This window comes from Sander vitreus, chromosome 24, assembly GCF_031162955.1.
Source record: "Sander vitreus isolate 19-12246 chromosome 24, sanVit1, whole genome shotgun sequence".
NCBI lineage: Eukaryota > Metazoa > Chordata > Actinopteri > Perciformes > Percidae > Sander > Sander vitreus.
Genome location: NC_135878.1, coordinates 7,208,015 through 7,233,948, shown reverse-complemented (window position 1 = coordinate 7,233,948; position 25,934 = coordinate 7,208,015). Strand labels below are relative to the sequence as shown.

Below are 25,934 nucleotides of genomic sequence, written 5' to 3'. Positions count from 1 at the left end.
GTAAGCTTGGGTATCCTGTTAATCATCATGTTTATCTGAATGGCGCTGTTCACCTCTGGCTGCCAACTATACTGTAATTAGCTGATGACTTGCCTGAGTCCCGTGGCTAAGCGGGGAGTAGACAAGAACACTTACACAGTAAACAAGTCCATTTACAGAGTGCAGGGGTTGATATCCATTCCAGATACTAACACTCTCTCCTTATCAAAACTTAGCAAATGATGGAAAAGGTGCATCATCTGTGTTACGAAGTGGGCCACTGATCAGGAGAGGTAAGCCCAGTCCCATATCATGAGCAGGGCCATTCGGGTCACTGTGGTTTAGCTAAGGCTATTCTGATATGGGACACACCTATCTGCTGACTCTTCGAAATGCCTCTTGAGTTGCCTCCGAAACTAGGGCTGCACGATATGACGGAAAAATGCCATACCGTTGTTGAAGATCGCGAAAACAATATTACTTGCGATAAATAAACAGATATTAAAGTGTACTCAGTTCTGCATTTCTGCTGCTTTCAGTATTTTGCTAAAATACAACAAACTGCTTGTTAAATTTAAAACAAATCACAAGGAAATCATTTCCAACATTATTTAATTAAACAAATTGAACATTGAATTGGATATAAAAGGCCTGACATGAACAGTTACATTTGAATGTGCAGTTTTCTACTATTTTCTTTCAACTAACACAAAAAATCTCGGAGTGTCTTTCGCGATATGTCGCAGCGATGTGTTTATTGCGCCAGTGGATATTGCGATAATCATAAAAAAAACGATATATTGTGCAGCCCTACTCCGAACAGTAGCTTAGTCCTGGTATAGTCTCTGCTAAGCTCACTCACCCATCCTTATCGCTAATGGTACTTGATGATGTTGAACTCAAGGAGCTGTAGCTTATGCCAAAGACAATTTAATAAGCATCATAACGTCCATAGTATTAAATGCGAATTAGGCTACAGGGTATAGCTCTGCTCTGATCCTCTCTGGAGAATGCAAAGGAACATTTTGCAAGCTGGTGATGTCACACTGAAAGTTAGGTGAGGTTTGTTAGGGACATTTTGATAAAACCTTTACTGTAAAGGTCACTCATTTTCCATTACTCACTGGAAAATGAACATTTTCCTATTTCACCTAAACAATGAGGCCCTCTCTCCACAGCCTTGTAAAACATTGACCACTTGTTCCTCTTGGCAATGCAAATGACCATAGAAGTGTGGTTTGCCAGCATAAAATGGTAATTAATGGAAATGTAGCCACTCAGGTACCCAGCTCATGTGCTTGTCTGTCACAGTCATTTGTATTTCTACTTTATTTTTCTGGCAACACCTGGCGGATGCCACAGTAAACGTTGTTACAAGGCTTACGACCAATGGAAACCAGGTAGCTTATCGTCTCTGCTGAACAAATACAAGCAGCTAAGATAAACTGCCCGGCACAGACAGCGCGCACAGATACCAGACTAATGGGTTACATACATGGTATTCAGAGGTCAAGCCAATGACTTTCACTCGAGACGCCCCAGTCCCGCTGACTCTCATTCAATTAAGCAGACTGACCAAGATAATGCCCCTGCCAGCTGGCCTTAGTAAGCATCAGTAATCCATAAAGTCTAGTACTGTGGTGCTTTTTGTCACATCTCTGCCCTGCTTTATCAGGTCAGCCTGTCTGTCCACTGTTTGTACTGAGAACACAGAGGGGACAAAGCCTTCTTGCAGGACCTCGATAACTAAAGATAAACAGGATGTGATGTGCAGGATTTGGCTCTCGAGGTTGTATTTAAAACGTGGTCCTGCATAGCTGAAAACATACTGTAAAGGATGACACCATCAGGATTTAAGAGTCTTACACCAAAGTGAACGGCCGTATTAGGATCCACACAAGCAGAGCATGAAAACCATGGCTTCTATTTCATTACAATACCTTGAGCCAAATTATAAGACTATTCCTTGACTCAGGCTGTATTCCTGTCAAATTTCTTTCCCTGGAAGGACTGCAGAAAAGGAACCTGGGTCAGTCAAGGTGTACAGGAGCGCTTATTTCTGAGGTCAAAACATTGGGCACTATATGGTCCCTTTCTACCTGCTGACCCATTGTCTTTCCCTTTATATCAGTGGCATTGTGCTTAGTGCTCGACCGCTAAGCTCAGCGTAAACTATGCCAGGCTGCATGCACTGTATGTGTAACGCGCTAGCAGGAGCTAAGCTAGCCAAAGCCAGGCCAGAGGCACACTGTCCAAAGACACAAGTCAAACCAGACTAGACCCAAAACTGCAAGCATTGCCTCATACCTCAGCTAGTGTTTTCCAAAGCAGTCATTATTGCAAAGCTTCCACTGTGTGTTTGAGTTTCCCATATTCTGAAGATGTGATGTTTTTATACGACAAAGGTAACAGTTTCCCGCCCCTGGGATGACAGTTTACTTTCTAGCAGGGGCTATGGTATGTTTAAAGAGTCTAAGCGTGCTTAGTTGTCCCTGCTAAAAGACAGGCTAGCATTACCTAACAGGCCATGGCAGCGTTTTTACGCGTACACATCCATCTCTTTAAAGCTATTCTGGTGGAGCACATGCACCCCACTGCAAATTATAAATGGTTAGGTGCTCACGTTTTCAGTAAATCTTTGTTCTTTGAACACAAACCGTTGCTTGGACAGCAGTTACATTCCCTGGGCATATTGCAGAAACATGCAATAGTCTGTAGTATATGAACAGAATGAACAGACATGGGGTCATGTTCCTGCATGACTATTATCGTACCGTCACCCCCATGAGGGTGCTTTTGATCTTCAGTCCTCACCATTTGTTTTGAATACCTTTTCATGACAAAAATAATTTGATTGGTCCCTGTTGAGTCACATGTGAGCTTTTTCAGGTGACCCCAACCAGCCCTTATCGACACGGCCCACTTGAAATATGAAATCTTTCAGAGCTGTAAACCTCCACTTTCTCCACAAAAAATAAAAATGACCGATGGCTGTGTTCCCGAACCATTTTAGCACAACTTGCTCCATCATTTGAGGCCAAGTCTGGCGCCATCGTCCCTTCACACATTCTGACAAAGTAGGTTAGCTTGATCACAGACTTCTTACAGCTTCTAAAAATAAGAAGGGATTAATTGTTAAAGGTCAGATCTGACATGATTCTTACCTGACTTTCTCTTCTGCAGCGATTGGCTCTCTCCCTGGGGAGCTGCTGTGAAATTAAATCCTGCCTTGGAGAGTGGAGCCTGGGCGTCAGTACGATTGGGCGAGGAAGCGTCTCATCTCATTTCACATGATCAGCACTTAAGTGGGACAATATGATTAGGTAGACAATGGTCTGGATTCATAGGCGTGAAACCGTAGAGTGTTGGTGGGTGATTTCAAGGGGAAGCATCTTTCTGTCGCTAGTTGTCTGAGGAAAATCTACCTGTCTTTGTGACTGACGGGAAAAAAATCAGTCTGGAAGAATGTTTATACGCTACCGGTCAAAAGTTTTGGGTCACTTAGAAATGTCCATTCCACTCCATTATAGACAGAATACCAGCTGATCTGAGTGGGTGGCTGATCTTTAATGCAATATCTACATTGCGCATTATCAGCAACCATTCATCCAATGTTCCAAAGGCACATTCTGTTTACTAATCTGATATCATTTTAAAAGGCTGACTGAAAAAAACATTGGAGAACCCTTTTGCAATGATGTAAGCACATAATGTAATCTGAAAACTGCTGCCCTGGTTAAAAAAAACAATACAACTGATCTCAGCTGGTATTCTGTCTGGAATGGAGTGGAATGGAAATTTCTAAGTGACCCCAAACTTTTGACCGGTAGTGTATGTAAGCCAGGATATATGGTCTTGATGTCCTAATGGTCTTTTTTAGTTTATCCCTTTGAAACATCAGACTTCAAATAAAATTACAAACAGTCTCCAATTAGAGAGACCAAGTTTCAGACCAAGACGCAGGATCATTTGTACATTTACAGGACAGCAGGCGGAAAATACTGTGGCTAACCCAAATCTGACCAGACCTGAACGACTGCATACCTGCATGACAGTAATGTAAGGGTTTCTATATATGAAGGGATTTCTTCTTCCCTTTAACAGTAGTGTAGATGGTTTGAGTACAAGTCTCAACTCGCCTTCATTAAGACCAAGTGGAGCTTGTCATAGGCCTTTAGAGGTAGTTTAAGATGTTGTTCTCACAGTATTTAACATTTTCTTGGTGTTTGCTCCTGGTCTTGTCTGTTTTCCGTGGATATGTTTACATGTTTAGAACAGTAAAGGGGGAATCTCTTAACTAGAGCTGTATGTTTTTACAACCCTTCTCCTCCCTCAGTCTGGTGTCCTCATCCCCCTTTTTCCTGCTGGAAAAATATTTCCAGATGTGCCAAGAAAAGAGCTCCTTGCGCAGTAGCTTAGTAATGGGTTTCGTACGCACAAGCTAAAGGTCACTTCCTCATTTGCTCCACCAATTGTCCCCCTTCTCTCCCTAGACAACAAACGGACAGAGACCAGTACCTTTACAGGACGAGGCAGGGAGCACATACACACATTCCCCCCATGAATGTAAATTCACGGGCCACTGTCAATAAGTCGGTATCTAATTTGGACGGTGGGAGACCAGTGAATATTGCCGGACACTGGGCAGCGTCATAATCGTGTCTGGCACTGGCATATGCATCTGTCTCGGTCCCTCTGTGGCTGTTGGATGGCTGCCCGAAATAGTGCTGTGCCGCGCGGTTTTCTATTGGCTGCACCATCCCGCCGTGCATGGCTCTACAGGGCGGGTTGGACCCTCAGGCTTTTTTCTATCTCTGCTCTTACTCTATGCTCTTGTCCACTGTCTCATAACACAGAGGCTTTTGCCGTTCACCCCTTTGTATGCAATATGTTGGAGAGCCAATGGGCTTGTAGTCACCTCGTACAATGGCACACAGCAGTGATTGGGGGACTTAAATTCAAGTGGCTTCTGAATAACCTCACAGCTGCCTTTTCTCTGCTTCATCAGCTCTGTGCTCTTTAGAGCTAGCACCCCTCTGGGGCAGTATGCATACAAATTCAGATTGACATGCATACACAAACACTGTTGATGCCTGTTGAAACGTATTAGATGAATAGTTGGCCATCATATTTAGCAAACCTTTTTCTCACTCTGTTTGTTCCTCTCTTTCTGTCTTTTTCTCTTCTCCATTCCAGATCACAGACAGAAAGTGCCTTGTAAGACAACTTCCTTACTTGAAGATCCCTGGGCGTTTCTGAAGAGCTCCAGATTTTTCCCTCTGCAGTCGTGATAGGACTCAGCCGACCTCCTGACCTGTTTGTTTGTCCTTACCTGTGCTCAGTGCGAAGAAACCCCCAAGTGAAGCAGTGGACTGCTACTGCACTGCTGGCCAAGGTGCCAATGCTCAGAGAGCATGTACTGAAGACTTTTAAACAATAGAAAGCCACAAACGTGTTTTAAACTGTGCTGTTGCACTAACAAAATAGCACCACTTTTGCTCCCCAACATCCACCCTTGCACAGATATCATCACTCATACAAAGGTCATTTTTGGGTACATTGGTGGTAACCAGTAGAGTTTGTCTCTGAGCATGCCCCCTCTGCCTTGTCAGAGGTCTGCACCTGAGACTTACTGATTAATGAGCAATTAGCTGTGTGACTGAGAAACTTCAACAGCAGTGCAGTCCCATGCTCCGGTCACAGAGACGTTGCCAGTCCATTACCTACACTTTCCTGTCCGGAAGGACAAACCTCATCCACTGACCTGAAGCAGATCATTTATAGCTGCATGTTCCACCAGTTTTAGTTGTTGTGTGTTTTATTTTTTTAACTGGAACACTCTGAAACACCTCCTCAGAGGATAGCCTCCTCCTAAAACCAAGTGGCTCCACTCCACCCTAGCTCCACAGCCAGTGCTGCTAACATGGCTCTAAACATTGCCTCGATACGGGACACAAAATGGCTGACCCTGGAAGTGTGCCGGCAGTTTCAGAGAGGGACTTGTTCACGCAGTGATGAGGAATGCAAATTTGCCCACCCACCTAAAAGCTGCCAGGTGGAGAATGGAAGGGTGATCGCCTGTTTTGACTCGTTAAAGGTAAGGACTTTTAAATACAGTAGGTAACTGCTGTGTTCTGTAGGGATCCAGCCTCTATTTGTATTCTATTCTCCCCCCCAGAGTACCTTTTCATGAGGTTAATTTGTTCATGAACGCCTGGCATACACTGCAGAAATCATGGTTTCTACTCTGTCTACTCTTTACACAACATCATGGAACTGTCAAACAATGTAAAGCAAATAGAATAATTAGGTTACATCTTTGCAGTACCAATATAGTATCTGACATAAAATGTTACAGCTGTGGTTCCTCATGGTCGGTGGGTATAGGTTGTCTGCTCAAATTAGCATTTGTGTCAGGTCTCCATGCTGTGCTGCAGTTAGCAGACGAGCCTGACCTATGAAGCTAAAGGCCAGAGAGGTCTGTTGTCATGTTCACTGTCACCACAGGTGTGCGTGTGTGTGTGTGTGTGTGTGTCTTTGGTTTTGTTTATACGGTAAGTTCTTCTAATGTTACAGTGCCTTGTCCATCATCTGTATATGTGGGCGAACATCGGATCGCCTTAAGTCATTCCAAGGCTTCTATTCCTGGGTGCATGTCAGCTGTCACAGACAACCAACAACCAACATAAACAGCCAGAGCTGTTTTTCATGTTTGGTTCTCATGGCTCCAAGAAGAGATTTTTCATGATGTGGTTAGTCTTCTTTTTTGTCAGAATCTCAATTGTAGAGGGTTAGAATTGTTATTATATGAAACTACACTAGAGGCCTTAGCGCCATGTTGAATTATTATTTCTTTAATAAAGTAGTTTATTTGTTGACCTCTCTTAAGATAAGTTGCTTTTTTGCTGGTAATGTGTTATGTTCAGCACAGTTTGCTTTTTAATAGTTGTAAAACATCTGAAATTAGCCTAACACCAGACACTTGAAAAGTCTCCCCAATTATAACAAGGTCGCTTTATACAAGCCCTCACATGCTGCAAATAAAATGACTGCATCCAAGCAACCCAATATTTTCAAGCTGTGTGGAAGGAAAAAAAAAAGTGACAATGATAAATAGCCAAAGAAACTAGAGCAGAACACTGAAACTGTGAGGAGTGTGTTTTTTTTTTTCTTTTTCTTTTTAACTGTAGCTGCAGTTCACATATAAAGCAGTGCAGTGTGTGGTGAGTACATTTAACGTTTTTCAAGGTTGTGTACGAGGTCAGTGACAAAAGAGAGACTAGATTCACACCATGCAAAGAGTTGTTCTTAATTCCGATGTGGTTCATTTTCTATGTCTGAATATTGTGACCCTATCCCTCCTAAAATGCATGGTTAGCTATCCACATTTTCACATTTTTCGTACCTGAAATCCATTAAGATCTTTGGGGTGTGTAAAAGCCCTTTCCATTACAAGTTGCTAATGGTCAGTCATTTATACAACACTATGAAAGTATATTGCGTTCATGGTGCTATCAGCTGTTTTCTTGGCTAAGACTTCGCTCATGGTAAGGGTCACTAAGTTATTGCTTGCAGCCAGTCATTGAGTGATATTCCTTCCCAGATGCCAGATTTTGCGAGCTGTTATGTCGTTATGGTTTAATGAGCAAACAGCTGACTCCAATCGGGATTGATTTGTTGTTGCGTCCTCACATGGATCCTGATTTTGCTGTTCCTTGAAAAACTCCAACCAGTCATCCCTGACTGAGGAAACTAAATGACCGGAGCGCTCAACCTCTCAAATTCTCAATGACGCTTCCTCTACAAATAGTGGCTTTGAGGCAATCCACTGGCAATTCATGCATTATCTGTGTCTTGGTGTATGGAATGAAGAAAAAGCCTATGCATATAGTGTGCATTTGAGATGTCTCTCAGAGGCAGCTGTGAAGTTACTTAACCCCTGTTCCAACACCTGATGAGTGAAGCTAATCTACCAACCACTAGTGGTTAGTGGATGGTGCTAATTTTGTACCCTGGCTGTGACCCTACTGTAACACTCCTTACTATATGTTACTTATTAATAATATTGTTAATCTAGGAACTTTGCTGCTGTCATCATACGTAGGCTGCTCTGGATAAGCCCACAAGCAAAAGCCTTATGCAGCCAAATTGTTAAATGTATTGACAGATAGGCTAGTTCTCTCTCCCCCTCTCTCTCCCCCTCTTTTCACCATACAACCCAGTGACAGAACGAGAATACAGGATTCTCTGTACTTTTAACTCCAACTCGCCCCCTCTCCCACAAAGACTTTCCTCGTGACAGCTGAGAGAATGAATGCTTTATTATGCATTAGGAAATGTGTTTCGTTCCACGGCAGGCTGATTTCCACCCCATTACGCCCGTATCGTCTTCCTGGGTCTTCTCATCTGATAGGGTTATCATGCCAGGGTTGTGTGCTGCCAGGCGTGACTTGGCCAATGATCAGAAAGGTCCTTTTCATAAACGTGAAAGGTACGGCTCAGGAGAGGAGTAGAGAAGGAGGTGTAACTGTTGTTGCACTTGTCAGGCAGCAGTAGGCAAACATGCCAACTCAGTGGAAAATTTGACCGTTGTGGTTGTTGTTTTCAGAATTGATAAAAAAAAACATTCCTGCGATGACAATGGCTCCTTCCTATTAAACTCCCCAATAGCCAAATCTCAAATTTTGCAGCCCATTGCCAAAACAAAAAATCATTCTCTCTCAGTTTCTCATCTTTGCACCGTTTATTCTAAATGCATTTTGACATCATTTTTAATCTTGATCCAGAGTTCAAAAAGTTTAAAAATAATGTATACGTACTGTATGCTGAGAGATTTGTTTAAGGCCTATGATTACTGGGTGTTTGGGTTGCACAACATTTAAAAAAATATTTTTAAGATATCATGTAAATTATAGGTGTCTCTGACAATGTCAGCAATCATCGTCTGCGACGTAGCTTGAAAAAGGTGTAATTAATTTTAAACACAATGCAGTGGAACGGGATGTTGCTGTCATTACTCGTGGCAAGAAATATAGATGAGGTAAGTGCCTCATATTCTTGCTGGGTATAAATTACATTTGAGAGCATAATTCAGTTACTGCTCCTCTGTGTGCATCCATCCCTATTTATGAGACCTGAAGAACAACCTGGCTTTTCAGATTTGTTTTAAGGATTTTCTTTTGGGCATTTCTGCCGTTAATGCATTGGACAGCTAGACATGAAAGGGGAAGACATGCAGGAAATTGTCACAGGTCGGACTCGAACCCTGGATCTTCTACGTTGAGGCATACACCTCTGTACATGTGCGCCTGCTCTACCAACTGAGCTAACCGGCCACACGGCTTTTCAGATGTTTGATCAGGCAGTGAAGTCACACGCCAAGGACAGGGGCAGACGTAGTGGGGTCTGGGGAGCAGCCAAACAGTGGCAATTTGCACAAGTTCCATGGCATGAGAAGACTACAACTACCTAAATAACTGGTTTTGCATTTTCTGTTGCATTGGACGAATGAAGATGAGGAGTCAATCCTGCTAGGTTTGCTCCTGCTTTCTGGATCATAAAGCTTACATCGTCCCAACTCCACTGCGCCGCTCTCAGCACTTCTATAGTGTCATGTCTAGAGGATTATTTTTTGTCCTCCTGCTCTACACCGTGGGCTTTAGAAATAGTCTCTCTTTAGTCAGTCTTTGTTATCTCTCGAAATAGGCCAGACAAGCTGCTTCATCTCCGTCCAACTAAAGCTGTAGTCACATTTGGTTGGTAGACATGATATAGCTTGCCAGGTATCATTTATCACCACTGAGACGTGACATGAAAAGTTGACAGTTGTGACCTCAACAACAGGAGTAGCATTGGGAAATGTTTAGATACATCAACAATTACTTCACTCTTACTCATTCACTCAATCGCCCATTTCTCTTTTTAAATCCAGAATAGTCCAAATCAATATCATTTGAGGTTTGTCTCTGTTCTGTCTTTTGATTTAGGAATATTGCATGCAAGCTAAACATGTGCAGACAGGTTTGGTGGCTGATAGTCACAATGATGATACTGTAGTTGTTCAAACAGACTAGGTAGAAGATTTTGCAGTCTAAATCTATTCCATTGAGAGAGATTGAAATATCATTCATTTTTTAGGCCAAACAGTCCCTCCTTGAAACTTAACCATCATTAACTGCAGAAAGTGATAGCTAATCAATAGAGGCAGAACTGCGTCTCCGGTAGTATCACAAATGATCGCCGCGGTTGATGGTCGCGGTTGAAGCCATTTCCTTTAAGCTCTTTGCTTCTTGTTGCACTGTGACCATGGAAACTATGACAAAGTGGTGGGGGGGGCTATAGCAAATGAGCGAGAATACCTACGTTAATGGAGTAAATGTAATCACACCCGTCATGTGATGATGTCACATTGGCTGTGCCTCTGACAGTAGCCTTTTGTTGATGCTTATTCCTCTGATTTTTCCAGGTTTTTTTTTCCTCTGTAGTGCTGTCTCTGACTGTGCTGACTGAGTTATATCTTTTTTTTCTCTCTGCAGTAAAAGACTGTTCCTGTCCAGAGCGCCTGTCTGAATTTTTGTTTTGTTTGTCATTGCACAAATATGGCACAACACACGTAGGCAGATTTGAAATAAAGCAGAAAATAAGACTCAAATGCAGCTCGTAGAGAGATTGTCATTAAGATGGCTGTTTTTTCATAATGCAGAACATGTATATTACACTTAACATGTATTTTATATTTTATATATAGAGTTGTTTTTAGACACGTGTCTTTTTGCAAAATACAAGGCAATCAAGTCTTTACGCAGCAGATGTCTGATGACATGATCACTTAAGATTTTGTTTTCTTTTTGTACCAGTCAGATTTTACCAGGTAACCTCCACGCCTGACTGAGCTTCAATAGTCTGAGAGGTGGGGGATAGTCTGGTGCATCCTGGCACTATCATGTTTCGTCAAGTGGTGGTTGTCAAAAAGAACATGGTGAAGCAATAGAAGCTACTTTCAGGTGTCGCAGCAGTCCCCCTGGGGGTGAGGTGCCCTGCTTTCCCTCACTTTGTAAGAACATCTTAATCCGGACTTTGCTTCAAAAGAGCAGGCTGTAAGTGTTTTTTTTTTTTTTTTGGAGGGGGGCGTGGGATGACTGAAACCGGTAAATAAAGAAGCGAGGGAACATGGCAAGAAGGGAAGGTGTTAATATTTGAATGGCTAAGAGAATAAAGCAAGGGAAGAGAAGAAGTGATTCAACCAAAGGAGTGAGGACTAAAGGCAGGTGACGGGTCTAGCCAGGCGGGTAACCAGAACGTTTTAAAACCAATTATCAAAGATTGTAATCAAGACTCAGTAGGAAAGTGCCTGCGACCTCGAGTTAATCTGTTACTCCATAGCTACCAGTCCAGACGCAAACCAGAAAGTGAAACTCAAATGCTAACGGATACCTAAGACTGCTTTTTTTAAGTTTAGAGATTCCTCTGATATAACGGTAACTTCCTCCCTCTGGGCTTATTGCATTAGCATTTTTTTGGAATCTTTAGGAAGCCTCAGTGAACATGAACGTTATGCCCATGGACTCAGCCCCCCTTGTTTTAAAAGATGGGCTCGGCTGCATTCCTCAGCGTAATCCTCTCGAACTGGGCCACACCCTGGGCAGAGCAAACATGTGGAGGGGAATGCAGCGCAGCGGGAGTTGGTCTTCCCCCTAGGGTCATTCACACAAACACAATGAGGCACTGACTTGAGCTTAACGTGGGGCTGCAGTGGACGCGGCATGCTTTGATGAACCCCTAGGAGACCCACGCCACTGCCGTTCCTTAAACAGGCCTCCTCGTGCACAGACACATGCACGCACACTCGCTGTCTTCCCTGTGCAAACCGTGCCAAATTCCATTTGATCCATGTGATTTCACACCGTACACCCCACAGCCCCAGTTGAGCTGATCTGGAAAAAAAAAGGTTCAAAGATAAGAAGAGATAAGAGAGAGGGAGGAGGAAGTCAGATGAGCTCACTGTTAAAGTCTCATGACCCAGGTCCAGTTAGCCAGTCTTACTATTTGTAGTGAAGGTCTCACTGGAAATGTTTGGAAAAGAACACAAAAACATTGATTTTGTGTAAATGAAAGCATTTGAATCACAATTAACCTAATTAATAGACTGCACAGTATTGCACTGTACTGCTGTTGTTTAGAGAAGCTGATATAGTAGGGTACATGATGGCAATTTAATTGGGCCACTGCTATGCCGTGTGTGTGTGTGTGTGTGTGTGTGTGTGTGTGTGTGTGTGTGTGATCCCCACATTTCACTGTCTCCCTGTGGGTCTAGCTACGGAACTGGACTGTAGACACTATTATCTTTGAATATACAGACATTACAGAAAATGAGTAAAATGCAGTACTACCGTAATACTCTTTATTGACTTCACAAAATCAGTTAGATATTTCCTTTTTCCTACTTTTGAACTGCTTTATTCAGAGTGCGTGTGAGTTCATAAACGTGTGAGTGATTTACTTTAGACTAAATTTTGGTAGCAAATCTCTTTTTAATGTGGGCAGCCAAACGAAAACACAAACAACTAGGAATAGCTGGGTAGTGGTACATGTGAAGGCAGTTTTGTGTCTAAAATCAAGCAAGGATATTCTAGACATCAGAAAAAAAAGGAAAAAATAGCAGCATTTAGCTTTATTAAAAAGTGTCAAACTATCAGGCACGAGCTTGCATTTTAAGTTAGTTTTTTCTATATGCAAAAGTATGTTACTCCTCCCATATTACTACTACTAATAATAATGATATCAATTCAAAACATGATTTTAGTTCCAGAATATCAACCTTTTGTCTCTACACCAATCTGCTAATGCACAGCCTTTGTTGTATCATATACTGGAGTTCTAGTTTTGAACTTGAAAATGTATGGCACTACCGTTGGTCATGTCAGATTGAATAGTAGGTGTTCTTCACCCAATGAGCTGCCTGCAACACGATGGAGAGACTGAGCACTGAAGATCTGCCCATCTGCTGTACCAGTGTCTCACCTGGTCTCAATCCACCCACTATCTCTGAGTCATCCTCTTTTTCCATTGCTCTCTGCTGCCCACAGTGCTGATAAAGTACTAGATTCTCTGCATTCTTGTTTTTTTGTTTTGTTTTTTTTGTCTCGCTGTAAAAAAAAAAAAAATTAAATCAGTACTGCAGAATCAATGCCATCCTCACATTTGGTGTTTTCAAAGCCAGCTGGACTCAAACTCCCTTACTGCTGCAGTAGTGGTTGCTGTTGTGAGCACCTCTGCAGTAAAGCTGATGGCAGATCTATGGCGAGTCAGGCAGGAGGTTCGCTGCGTGCTTGACCTTTAGTATTGGTCTCATTAATTATTGATACGTAGTTTCATCATCACTCATCAAAGACAGACTCAGGTTGTCCTCATCTAGCTTCTACTGAGAGTAGCATTTATTTGTCTGCTTTGCTCAGCTGTATCCTGCCTCAAAGGATTCCATTTAAAAATGTATATCATGCTTAAAAAAATCAATAGCCTCAGCCTTGTTTTTTTTCCTGGAAAGACCAGCGATGCCTACCGCTAGCCGCAGTATGTTCCTTGTGTTGCTAGTACAGAAACATATGGGGTATTTTGTGACCCATATTAAACATAGACATTAATCGTTGCTCAGGAAATATGTTGACTGCTCCTGCCAGGCTTCCTTTAATTCTCCTCTGATTATAAAATGGACAAACTTACAAAGACACAGAGCTCAAGATGCTCCACAATTCCCACCCAGCCACCCCCAAGCTCATACAAACACACACCTAGGGAGCTACAAACAGTTAGACAGACAGGCCCAGCTGTCTCCCAGGGGCCAGCCTTTTATAATGAGACAGATCTTCTTAATTGGCTCCAACTAATGAGGCAACAGAAATGCAATCTTTAGGGGCCCTACACCAGAATGGGTTCCCTCAACTTATTTGTCTAAATGACTATTAGTCTGTGTCAAACTGGCTGTCGTAAACCAGCCTTACCCTGACATCCCAATCCCATGTGAAGATGTGTCAGTACAAAAAATGTCTAAGCCTATATGTTGCTATGTTAGTATCAGAATAATTCTACGTTCGTATAGTGAGGAGTAGAAACTGCACTGACAGTGATTGACATGGGCCTGCCTTCTAAAATGCGTGTCTAAGTGACAATGGAATGTGCCCCGTGCAAACTCATTCCTTCTTCTAGAAGTGTTCTTGTTCTGACTCATATCCTATCCAGGCTTAACAATGAGTGGCAGTGATGGACTCTGCAGTAAAAGTAGAACCTATTGTAATGTCTCGTGAAACTGCTGTGAGCTGCAGATGAGCTGAACGGAGACCACCTTCTCAAAACTAGCAAACTACTTTTAAATTCTAATTTGCACCCTCGCCATACACATGATGAGAGGCAATCATTTAGTCATTAGATTGAGGATAAGGATTGAATCAGAGTGATGGAATAATGTAGGTATCTGAAAATGGATGATTACCCCCAAACAACAATGGTGCTGTTGCAGTCAGTGCCATGAGGTTACAGTAGACAATTTATTCAAGGCCAATCTTACTTTCCTCAGAAATCAGGTTTAATAGGCTCCAGTGTAGCTGCTGCAAATTGGGGTAATCTGATAGAGCTTGCCTGGATGAAAGTCTTGGAGTTGGTGTAAATGACTCTTGTATTAGGGAATGAAAGGCTTAAAGCTGTCTAGTTAGAGGGAGAGTGGCATATTGTTGTAAATGTTTTCATACCAATACATTCAGATTTGATACTGGCTCTTAATTTATGCTTAATTGATGCCTCTTTTGTTCAGCTGAGCTCAGTAAAAATTCCCACAACAACAATAAAACTCGATGTCTATTATTAAAGCATAAATCGTAGTTTTGGCCGTCATTCCTATCATGAATAATAACGTACTCACTATGTTTATTTCTGGGATCTGGGAACATGGTGATGTCAATACAGTGATATAAGAATAATAAGCTGTCAAAGCTTTACAATATGTGTGCGCGTGCGTGCATGTGTGTGTGCGCGCCGACAGGGTGGCCATGCAAAGTTCATGGACGAAAGTGAGATGGCCAATTTCACACCCAGCAGATGCCTGCACCAGTGACACACGGCGACAGGTGGGGGACACTAATTGGCAGCGTGCACCGTCACAGAGCAGGGCGAACCCATGGTGGGAGAGGGAGAGGAGGATGAGAGAGGAGGACAAGTGGTACCAGTGGGGCGCATAAATTGGCACCACATTTGCTGTTGCAAACCATTAAAACATCCATGATGGGAGTAGCATCAGGTTTAATGATCACACACACAGTCCTGGTAGCAATTTTCTTTTTTTCTTTCTTTTTTTAACCAAAAAAAGGCATTTCATGGTTGGTAAACAAACCACGATGTTGCCTCTGGAAAAACTACTCTCTAATCACATTTTGTTTGCGTTTCCCGAGCTCTGATTCTCCTTTAGGCTCATTCACCCCACAGAGCCAGGGCTCACCTTAGAGAAAGGCAGGAAAAAAGATCAGGGTGATGACATGGGTGAATAGTGAGATCAATATGTTTACCTGCATCCGACGATTTTACGATAAAACACCCTGCAGCTCAGAGGCTGTTTAAGTCACTGTAACTTAAACAGCCTGGTTTATTGATCTCTTTTTGACCTTTGACCAAAGGGCCCTTATTACTTTAACATATAAACACTCATTCAGCCCTCTCGACCTCAGTGTTCTCAACCTTATGAGCACTGTTTTCATCATCTCCATGTGGGCTTCAAATCTCCTCAGCCCACGGGAGAGAGCCTCAGAGGCCTCATCATCACAACCAACAAACAACATGCCGATCCAGGCGATGCTGCACCTTATTCCCCTTTGGTTGCATATACTGTAGCAACAATGAATTTGCACAAGCAATTTGTGCATTTGTGGTTTCCCATTTATTACCAGATATATATATATATATATATATATATATATATATATATATATATATATATATATATATATATATATATATATATATATATCATATTTTGGTTTGTAATGTGGCATATAAATAACTTTTGTTTCTGATATTGACTTTGAATTGAGTTACGTTTTAGTACGTACAGGCAGTATGACTTCTCTCATGATGAATAACTGTGAGGCATTATATCCCAAATATGATTAAAGACAAGATAAGATTCATAACAGGAATACTAAATGTGCTTCTAAATTTCTCACTTGAGTAACTGGGCTCTCCAGTTTCTCTGTAGTTTGAATTATAGCCCTATACCTCTCAACTTCTTCTTTTTTTTTATCAGCAACCAAAGCTTTAATCTCCAAACTGGAGAGTAAGCAGCCATACAACATTTCTGCTCCTATCTGCTGAGTGTGTTAGAAAGAGGCTTTGATGAATAGATCTGCTCTCTCCCTTCCATCTCATTATCCTCCTTTATCTGTTTTATGGATTTACACAACTCCTCAACACGCTCTAAGACGCGGTCGATAGTGTCAGCGGAGAAAGGAGATGTAGGCTAGCCTTTTATATTTTCTCATATTGTTTGTTTAATTTCTCTGATTAGCGTTTAGTGTAGTGGAGTTGTGTTATTCTTAGAACGCCGCAGAGAAGTGGCAGCTTTGATCGCTAGAGAGTGATTGAAATTGAGGTATCTGTTATCAAATGTAAAATTAGGATATTAAGGCCTACTGGCTTTCTGCTGTTTCCTCTTGGGGCCGTGGCACAGTTCTTCTCGAACTAGGGCATCAACATCATGTGTAACTTAATTTTATGAAATCTTCCACTAGCATGGCTTGTTGTAAGTTCCAGACGGCTATAGGACTGCTGCCATAGCAGTGCAAAGCAGACAAGATCTATCTTCTCAGCATAGGGAAATGACAGCTTGTCGAAAGCAGGCTAATGCCTCAGTCTTTTAGCTGTGACTCACCTGTCAACAGACTGAGAGGTAGCATTGTCATAGCTGAGCCTTTCTTGTATGTGGGTGTGTATATGTAGAAGTGTGTGTTTGTGGGAGAGTAGGACAGTTCACTTCAGATGTGCTGTATACATGTGAGCGAGCACATGCTGGTGTGATTATGTGTGTATCTGTCAGCTACATACCTGTGTCCCTGTATGTGTATATGTGGATTTGTGTTTGTGTGTGTGCAGATTAGAGGAGCTCTAGACGGTGGGTTTCATGTCTCAGCAGGTCACAGATGATCAGATTATCTGAAGCAGGGCTCCAGCCTCCAGTTGGATTAGCAGCAAAGGCCTGGACTCCGTAGGTGCCACACAACGGTGCCACTGCAGCCACACTTTGACCATCACCTCCCCAAAGAACAGTTACAACAGTGACACACATATAGCATGGGAAGTTATCGCAGACATTACCTGAATGCTGATAATCAACTTTTAAATTGCCTGTGCCTTTTTTCTAATGTACGATTACATGAAAGCTGCTTTGTAGAAATCCATCAACCATTGTGACAGATGAAGAAACATTGGTTTCATAACCTGTATGAAGTATAAATCACAGCTCTTAAAGGAATATACTATACTATACTATATAAATAAGAGCGCCCTCTTATTTGATTGTGGTGGACTTTTCAATGTCTTTTGATTGAGGCTGTAAAGAAGAACACATGTCCACCTAACATCTTTTCTTTCACATGCAATCAGCCATGTATTCCTGAATTGTAACACTGGGGCCTTTGTGTAACATTTACAGACAGTACATTTCTATTAGATATCACTTTGAGTATAGACACACATCTTTCACATCTCCGAGAACCGCCTGAGCTGCAGTTTGAGCTAACTGATCACTAGCTGCAGTGCCTGTAATGCATAGTGTCAACACTAGCATGTGGTTTTCAGCCGACGCACAACATTCTACAACTATTCCGAGGAGTCACCACAATGACTTACAAGAAAACAATGTGAGCCAAAGGAAAGACCGACGAAATGTTAAAATGGTGTCAGTTAAAGATAAATGGACTCATTCCGTTGCTCAAGATATTCGCGTGTGTGTGTAAACAGACAGCCTTTATTACACATTTCACATGAAGGTGGGAGTGCTACTTTTATACCTTTATGCCACTCTCCCCCTGTCTGTGTATCTTTCCTCTCTCTCTCTCTCTCTCTCTCTCTCTCTCTCTCCTTGGACGATCTCAGGCACGTCAGCAGCAGTACTACTCCTCCATCTGTGGGATTACAGCTGGTGAAACAAAGGCACTTAATTACTGCTGAGGCAACACAGTCTTACATGTGTAAGTGTGTGGCCATTATTTCGAAATTACCTGGTCTCTGTCCTTTGCACTAAGGGTTATTTTCTTGTTTGCATTCACTCACATTATCACTAATTGTACTGTAGTCTACTAGCCAGGCCAAATATATTTGATCACCATATAATCAACTGGGTTTCCTCTACAGTTTTACATTTAAAGCACTTGTTCTTACCTACTGTTCACCATTGATTCGTGTTCTCCATCACCAGCCAAAATGTAAGCAAAAAGCCTTTGGCTATCATTTCATAATGGATTTCTGGTGTTTCCTGGTGTCCTGGAGCCTCACCGCTTCAAACAGATCCATTAGTCCAAACGGATCCATTAGAGCCCGAAAACAAAACAGGATCCTTAAGAGGGAGCATTCTCTGTTTTTGAGGATGAAGGGAAGCCCTGTCCATGTGCATCCAGCGCCTCGCTACTTTACCGGGTGCTAGGATCACTGGGTCTGCATTTTTGCAGCCTTCTGAGCTCTGTAGTGCCTGTCCTGTTGGTGTCTTATAGCTGGGGGCTTTCACAAAAGTGGTCTCCTTGTGAACTGCTATAGGCTGACCCATAACTAGCGGTCAGTGCCCCTGGAAAAGAGACTCTTTCGGGGCAAACTGAGAAAAGGAGAGAAGGAAAGACATTATCAATGAGAAGAACAACTGTACAACAAAGCAAAGAGGGGCGACGTGGTTGTAAAGGGAAGGAAAAGCCAACTTATATGTTTCATCTTCTAAATGTGACGGTGAGGCAAAATGTCCCAGAACTGATCATTTCAGGATAAGTTCCAGTAGTCGTTGTAAGCCAAGGAATGCTCTTATTTGGATATGTATAGCCACAAATAGGAATTGCTGTAAGAACAACCAGCCAAAGGATGAGCATCCGCCATGCATATTTCTCAACAATGCAAATGACATAGCGTCAAAGGCAGGGCAAGGCAAAGGGGGGAAGAAAAGAAAGATGAGGGAATATTGAGAGACGAGGAGAGAGAGAAAGCGCCTGTCCACCCCCTCCGCCTCCTCTGGTCAGTGGAGATACAACAGGTTCTTTGGCTATGCTCTAAGGGGATTACACATATCACAGGCTTCATGTCAGAACAATTAGTGTCAGTTTCTCACAGCGGCTCTCTTCTCGCGCCTAGAAGGACAATCGGATAAACGGGGGGGAAGAAGACTTTGCTACAGTTTCTCTGTAGGGTACAGACATCCAAACAATTTACTGTACCAGCCAAATTACTATGAACAAGACCTGACCAAGTTGCCTATGTGGGTATTTTACTGCAAGTCCTTGGTAACTTGCTGCTTGTAACAGAATAATTTTCCAATTTGGGATTGCTTTATTTTTCTGGCCTTTTGGGTTGCCACTGCCTCCACAGCCTTGATGGCACATTCAGCCATCACAAGTAGCTATTGCCTTGTTTTGTGCTGACCCTGCGTCTTTTATGCTGGGTTTCCCATGATCTCCGTCCCTGAATAAGTCTGCAGAAACAGTCTGCCAATACTGCCAGTCACACTGCCATTAAACGTCACTGGGCGTTGTGCTAGCATCAGAAATACATCACAAGGGCTTGGATATGTAAAGCCTACTGAGCTTCTCTGGAAAATAAGGGGCTTAATGGAAAAAACGCACGCACGCACACATCCCAGATACCCAAGATTCGGCACTACGCAATTCATCGATATTGTTTCTCGGTTTGAAGTGTTGATGTGGGAAAGCAATGACTCATTTCCAGTGTATCCATCTTGGATAAGCACGAGGCCATTAGCTTCCCTATTGAAGGCAATTGGAACCACAAGGGTGTAATCAGAAGTTGCCTTTGCGAGGACATTTACAGCTCCTCTGTCGGCTGCAGCCTATAGGCAGACACTCTCTGTCTCCAGCAGGCCCGAGGATAGAGCGCCCATTGAGGGCAAAATGCAAATGTTACAGTGGTGAACGGAGGGGCCCACAACTGAAGCGCTATTCTGCCGAGGGGGTAGAAGACTGGCCCTCTGTGTCTGTGCCACCCACAGACACACAACAGTCATCACTCTGACCATTCAGCAGGGCTGATGAAGGAGGTAGGGGGTCGGGGAAAGGGTTTCTGCCACGGACGAAGATGGCAGCGTTAAGCCCAGTCAGGGGATGCTAATGCCAGTTATAAATGGACCGTTTGGACCAGTGTTCCCTGTAGATGTGTAAATGTGGGGGCTGTAGTTTAATATTGGCACTTGTTTGAATGTATGACCGTCTTGGTGTAATTGCAGTAAAACTACTTTTGATTTTACCTTCTGTCAGATTAATCTTCCTTTAATAAAGAAAAAAGCCACAGCTGTATCAGCCCTGAATCAGGCATTCACAGGGTACAGTGGACTTACAAAAGATAATCCTTGTTTGTCTGTGTCTGGTTAACATTATGAACATATTCATTCTTACAATGTCATCTGCTGGCAGTGGAAAGACATCCAGACATTGTAAACATTATTAGAGGCGAAGAAAATTACAAGGAAGTGGGTCACAGGCAGTTCAAAATGTTTATGGTCAGAGGATGAATGCTTTCCACAGTGTTTTTCTGTCTGCTTGGCTTAGTTGCCATAGTTGGAGTGTGCAGTACGATAGTTATGTTGTGTTTGGGCAGGAGAAATGTTGTACCCTCCTCAGCACTCTGACACTGTGTTTGGATGGATTTTTTTTTTGTTTTGTTCTCATGCCAGTGTGTTTACTGTGATGAAAGTTCGCCTTGGTTTTTCTCTCCCTCTTTCACTTTGCAAAAGGTTTGTCAACCTGAACATTGTGTGCTATGTCTGATTTTGAGCGTGATCAGTGCAATTCTGAGGAAAATTATATATTTTTTTCTTTATTTTGATAGCACACATGACAACAAGGAAAAACTATTTAGGAGTATAATTTTCACTTGATAAATTACTTAAACGATTAATTGACTATGAAAATTGTTGGACTAACCGGCATTTAGCATATGGTCTAATCTAAAAAGCAGCAGAATAAGGTTACATTCACATACCAGCAGCCAATATCAAGGAATATAAGCCTCCGGACGGTTTTAAATGTAAAAGGAACAATTTGCAACATTAACGCCTGTTTTTATAGTTTTAAAAAAAAGTTTCCCGACAGAATGGATTTCCAGAAGTAATTACTGGGCCCTAATTATTAGAACTAGAAACAATTGGAAGAGCTTCAGTGGGTGAAGTGAGTGTAATACTAATCTGTTTATGAAATTAGCTGTCTTTATCCCCTTCCCCCCTGGTTCAACCCTAATGTGGAACACACTTTAATTGATATTACTTCTATATGGAAACTTGGCAAACAATTACGTGCTATCTTGTTGGCGTTGGCTGTGGGGATTTAAAGAACACGCCAGCAGCACGAATATCTCTTGGACAGAGGATCTATTTTAAGTGAAAACAACCGGTAATTTATCTTTGATCTCTCCTTCATTGTTCGTTTGTTTTTCACTGCAACACAAGGAGGTAATTATCCAATCTGAATCAAAGCAGCTATTAGTGTATCCCAAAGCATGGATCATAGCATTTCATACACACAAGGGCAACCGTGCAGCCTACAATGAGAGTTGCCATGTGAGCGACCCTGCTGAAAGGTATAATTTCACCGTGAGGCTGTTGCGTGAATCACGAGGTGCCTTGGTGCTTTCAAAGATCCTTTTCATAGACGGCAATGCCCATGATGAATGGATTTCTGCTCTGAGTGGGTGGCTTAGACAGAAGGCACAGTGTGTGTCTTTCTGTGTGGGTGTTTGTGTGTTTGCGTGTGTCTGCCACCCTCTCAAACAGATAAAGGTCTGAAACCAGATGATGCCACAGCATTGTCATCAGCCACACATGCTGCTTTTTAGCACTGTCATTGTTGCGTCGGTGGACCACCTCACTGCGTAAACGACAAGCACTTTATATATTTGATGCAGTGCTGCCTTTTCAACAAAGCTTACCTCATGATAGATAGATAGATAGATAGATAGATTTTTTTTATTGATCCCAAAAAAAGGGGAAATAACGGTGTTGCAGCATCAAAATATCAGACACACAGCACACATAGAGAGTAAACATTAAATAATAGGAGAAATATATACATGAAATAATAATAGAATACTACACGAGCAATATTTAAAATATATACAATTTGGAAAATGAAATGTACAACTGTTTCAATAGATATAGAAAAACTTAATGTGCAAGTTGGGGAGTAAAAATGTACAACTGTTTCACTAGTAATGATAGGATGTAGATAAACCTATTGTGCAAGGTGCATTCATTATTTATTTATTTATTATTATTTATGTGCTTTGAATCCCCAAGCGTGGCAGGGAAACATGGCAAAGTGCAGTCTGGATCCTTCATTGATGATCATTAGTATTAATCGCACACACACAAATGTACTGTAATTGCTATGTATAGCCATCAGCACGCAGTTCTTGCAATTGGCCCTACCATGTTTTATTAAAGCAAGAAATACTTTGGCTATAAAGCAGATGTTAGATCTTCACCCTTACTTGGAGCTAATCAGAGAGACGTGACATGGGTGAAAGCGTTTTAACTGCTGTGCACAGTACCAAAAAAATTAACACCTCCCTGACTTTAATTAATGCACCATAATAGGTTTGTGTGGGGGTGTGCTTTTTTTATCAGCATTGTTACTTTATGACAGCAATGAATGCCAGGATGTCTTTTCCAGGATAGGTTTAGCCCAAAATATAGGCTTAGACTACCTGACTTCATATCTCAGCTGAAATTCTTCTAAATAAACTGATCTCCTCTTTGGTGTGCAACCTAATGTTTTAACATAAAGGATATCAGCCATTTTGATGTTCTTTAACCATATTTTTAGCAAATCCATATCCCCTTCACTTCAGGCACTGAGACTTCCAGTAGCCTAATGGCACTTACCCACTGCTAGTACCAGCTCGGCTCGGCTCGGCTCGACTTGGCTGCGGTGCCCGTCCTCCTTTTTCCATTGCAGATTTAGTACTGCCTCATGCGTGAGGCAAGCAAGGCTGGTTGTCATAGCGACGCTGCAGGTAACTGCCTTGACCTAACGCAACACACACACAGAACGTCGAAGGCAGCAAAAAAAACACCGCTGGCTAAACATTTTAAAAATGTTTGTTTGTTCAGGACACCCCCGTCTGTTGCTAGCAATGATGACGCAGTGATTAGTGACGATTCTCTCCAACCAATCAGTAGTCTGCAGGTTTTCACCTTTTGGTATCGCCTCAGCTCGCTTGGAACCTCGACAGAGGCGATACTAAAAAAAGTACCTGTTAGCAGGTACCAGGTACTTTTATTCATAATGGAAAACCAAAAAATGCGAGTAGAGGCGAGTCGAGCAGGTACCATGTAATGGAAAAACGGCATAAGCTAGTAAAAGACTCTGTATAGAATGTGACGCTTTTACATGTTAAAAGTAAGGCTATGTTCACACTGACATTAGCCCTGAGACTAAAAGTGCAGCCTTGCAAGTGTACAGTGAATGGTATACTCCTACCCTTAACCTCGCAATAATCAAGACGGAAGATAAAAGTATTGTCAACGTAATAATAACCTTAGTTGTAAAAATCCTACTTCATAGTATTATAAACCAAACTTCTTGGATCACATTTCACCTTTTCATGTGTACCTGTAACAACCATGGATCTATAAAGAAAACTGGATAACATGCTGCAAAATGGCGAACATCCGATGAAAAATGCAGCTCTGATCCTGGGGGTTTGGTACGTACTCCTACCAATGCAGACCCTTGGGCTGCTTTAACGCAGTGCTGTTTACAGCCTCAACGCCCACTAACCTTTGACTATTAACATGAACTCTTATTTCCACTGTAACTTGTCTCCTCCAATACACTGTGTTATGAATCGAATAGATAAATACATATATATCAATACTAACTTTAATGTTTGGCAGTTAGATATACACTGATAGACACTGCAACAAACACAACACAACTAGAACCATGTCAATATTCCTGCCTTAAACAGCATTGTAGATATTAAGATATGGGTGGAGATGGATATAGTTCTTGTTCTTCATCTGTTTTTTAACCTTTTAAATGAATTCAGTGTACTGCAAATAAATGTTTATATAATTGAATGCTGCACTGAACTCCTTACTGTGTTCAAATAGTGTTGCAAACGCTATTACCATGACAGCCCTAGATAAGGTGCTTAATTTATTTGCTTCTTCCACCTCCAAACTAGACAAAAAGGAAGACCGAAGACAAATGAAGCCTAATTTATGCAAAGACCTGGCACAATGCTGTGGTAGATCGCGAATACATCAGTGAGAAAAGGCTTTCAAACTAAGTTTGACAGGATGAAAGGAGAAGGTTTCACCACCATTTACCTCATCACGTTAAATGGGGTTATAATGATGAGCAATTGCGAAAAAGCATGTCACTCACAGGTTATAGATGAACTGAATATGGAGCAAAAGGGGAAGTAATGGCTTCACTCTGAAGTCCACATAAGTGACAAAGTGAGTGGTGAGGGTCTGTGGTGGTGTATGTCGTTGTGTAAATGCATCTTTATTTGTGTCAGTCTATGTCTGTGATCTCTGAATGGGCGCGATGGTGATGCTGTGCTTCCCAGCCGACTAAGTTTGGGATGCTGTCCAGAGCTCAGCTTCAGCACCAAGCTCCCTCTCTCTCACACACACACACACACACACACACACACACACACACAGTCACACCTGCCCACACGGTTTTGCCTGCACACACACATGCACTGTTACACCTGCCTACGCATTCTCTCTCCTGAATGCAGATACTCAAGACGCACACACCTTTGCTCGTGTCTGTGGCGCTGCATAAGGGTCCAATTAGTTTTGACGCCTCTGAGGTTTTTGGTTGCCGGGGTTCAGTGCTAACGTTATTCCTCTGGTCTGGCCAGGACATAACAAAACTGCGTGCAGTGACTTTGTTTATCTATGCACATGTATGCCTGTGCCAGTGTGTGTGGGCGATGCTTGTTGTGATTGTGTGATTTAGTATGCATATGTGTGGGCAGGTGTGATTTTGTGCATGTGAAATGTTAGGGGGGGGGTTATCAGTGGTTGTTTGCAGCTTTAACACCAGGGTGTGGAGGCCAGTCCCAACGTCGTGACTCTCATCATTACAGAGCACACTGTATTCATATATTTGTGTTTTATTAATGTGAAAACAGAAATGGCCAATAGTTACTACGGACTTAATATCCTTTGTGGCAGCTTCGTTGTACCTAGAGTGTGTTTGATGCTCTGTGGGGCGTCTTTAATATCTGTCAGGAAGAAAAGGATAGGCAGGTTTTATTAGTTTTCCCTTTGATGAGACTTGAAGATTATTGGTTATTTACATTGGGAGCCAGGTTTGAGTTGATTCAAAGTTCTTCTTTGTTTGCCTGCCCACCTAGCGTAATGCTTTACGAATTTAAGAATAGTATAGGAATAATGTATTATTTTATAGATTGCATTGATTCATGTGCTGCATCCAGAGCATTTATGGCAATACTGAAAAAAAAATAATATCACACTATTTTTTTTTTTTTTTTTACTGTAACTATCAATATCAATATTGTGTTTTTTTTTTCCTGCTTTCAAATCCCACACAATAAAAACAAATGCTACAAACGTGAACGTGATGATAAAGGAGCAACATTAACTGTATAGCACCTTTCAAACACAGGCAATTTAAAGTGTTTTGTGTAAGACAAAGACATGCATTAGAACAACATTTACAAACACA

The 25,934-nt window shown here is 42.0% G+C and overlaps 1 protein-coding gene across 26 annotated transcripts in view; it reads left to right on the top strand.

Annotated features, from left to right (window-relative positions):
- LOC144512951 (muscleblind-like protein 2a) overlaps positions 1–25,934 on the top strand; it is a 53,698-nt gene that overhangs the window by 5,909 nt on the left and 21,855 nt on the right. For 25 of the 26 annotated variants that reach the window (XM_078243950.1, XM_078243957.1, XM_078243954.1 and 22 more), the window contains exon 2: positions 5,176–6,076. In XM_078243950.1, the coding sequence (XP_078100076.1) occupies positions 5,903–6,076 (174 nt within the window). In that variant the 5' untranslated portion in view covers positions 5,176–5,902. Of the gene's footprint in view, positions 1–3,212; positions 3,303–5,175; positions 6,077–25,934 lie in introns of those variants that run through there. The other variant, XM_078243953.1, reaches the window with a different exon arrangement.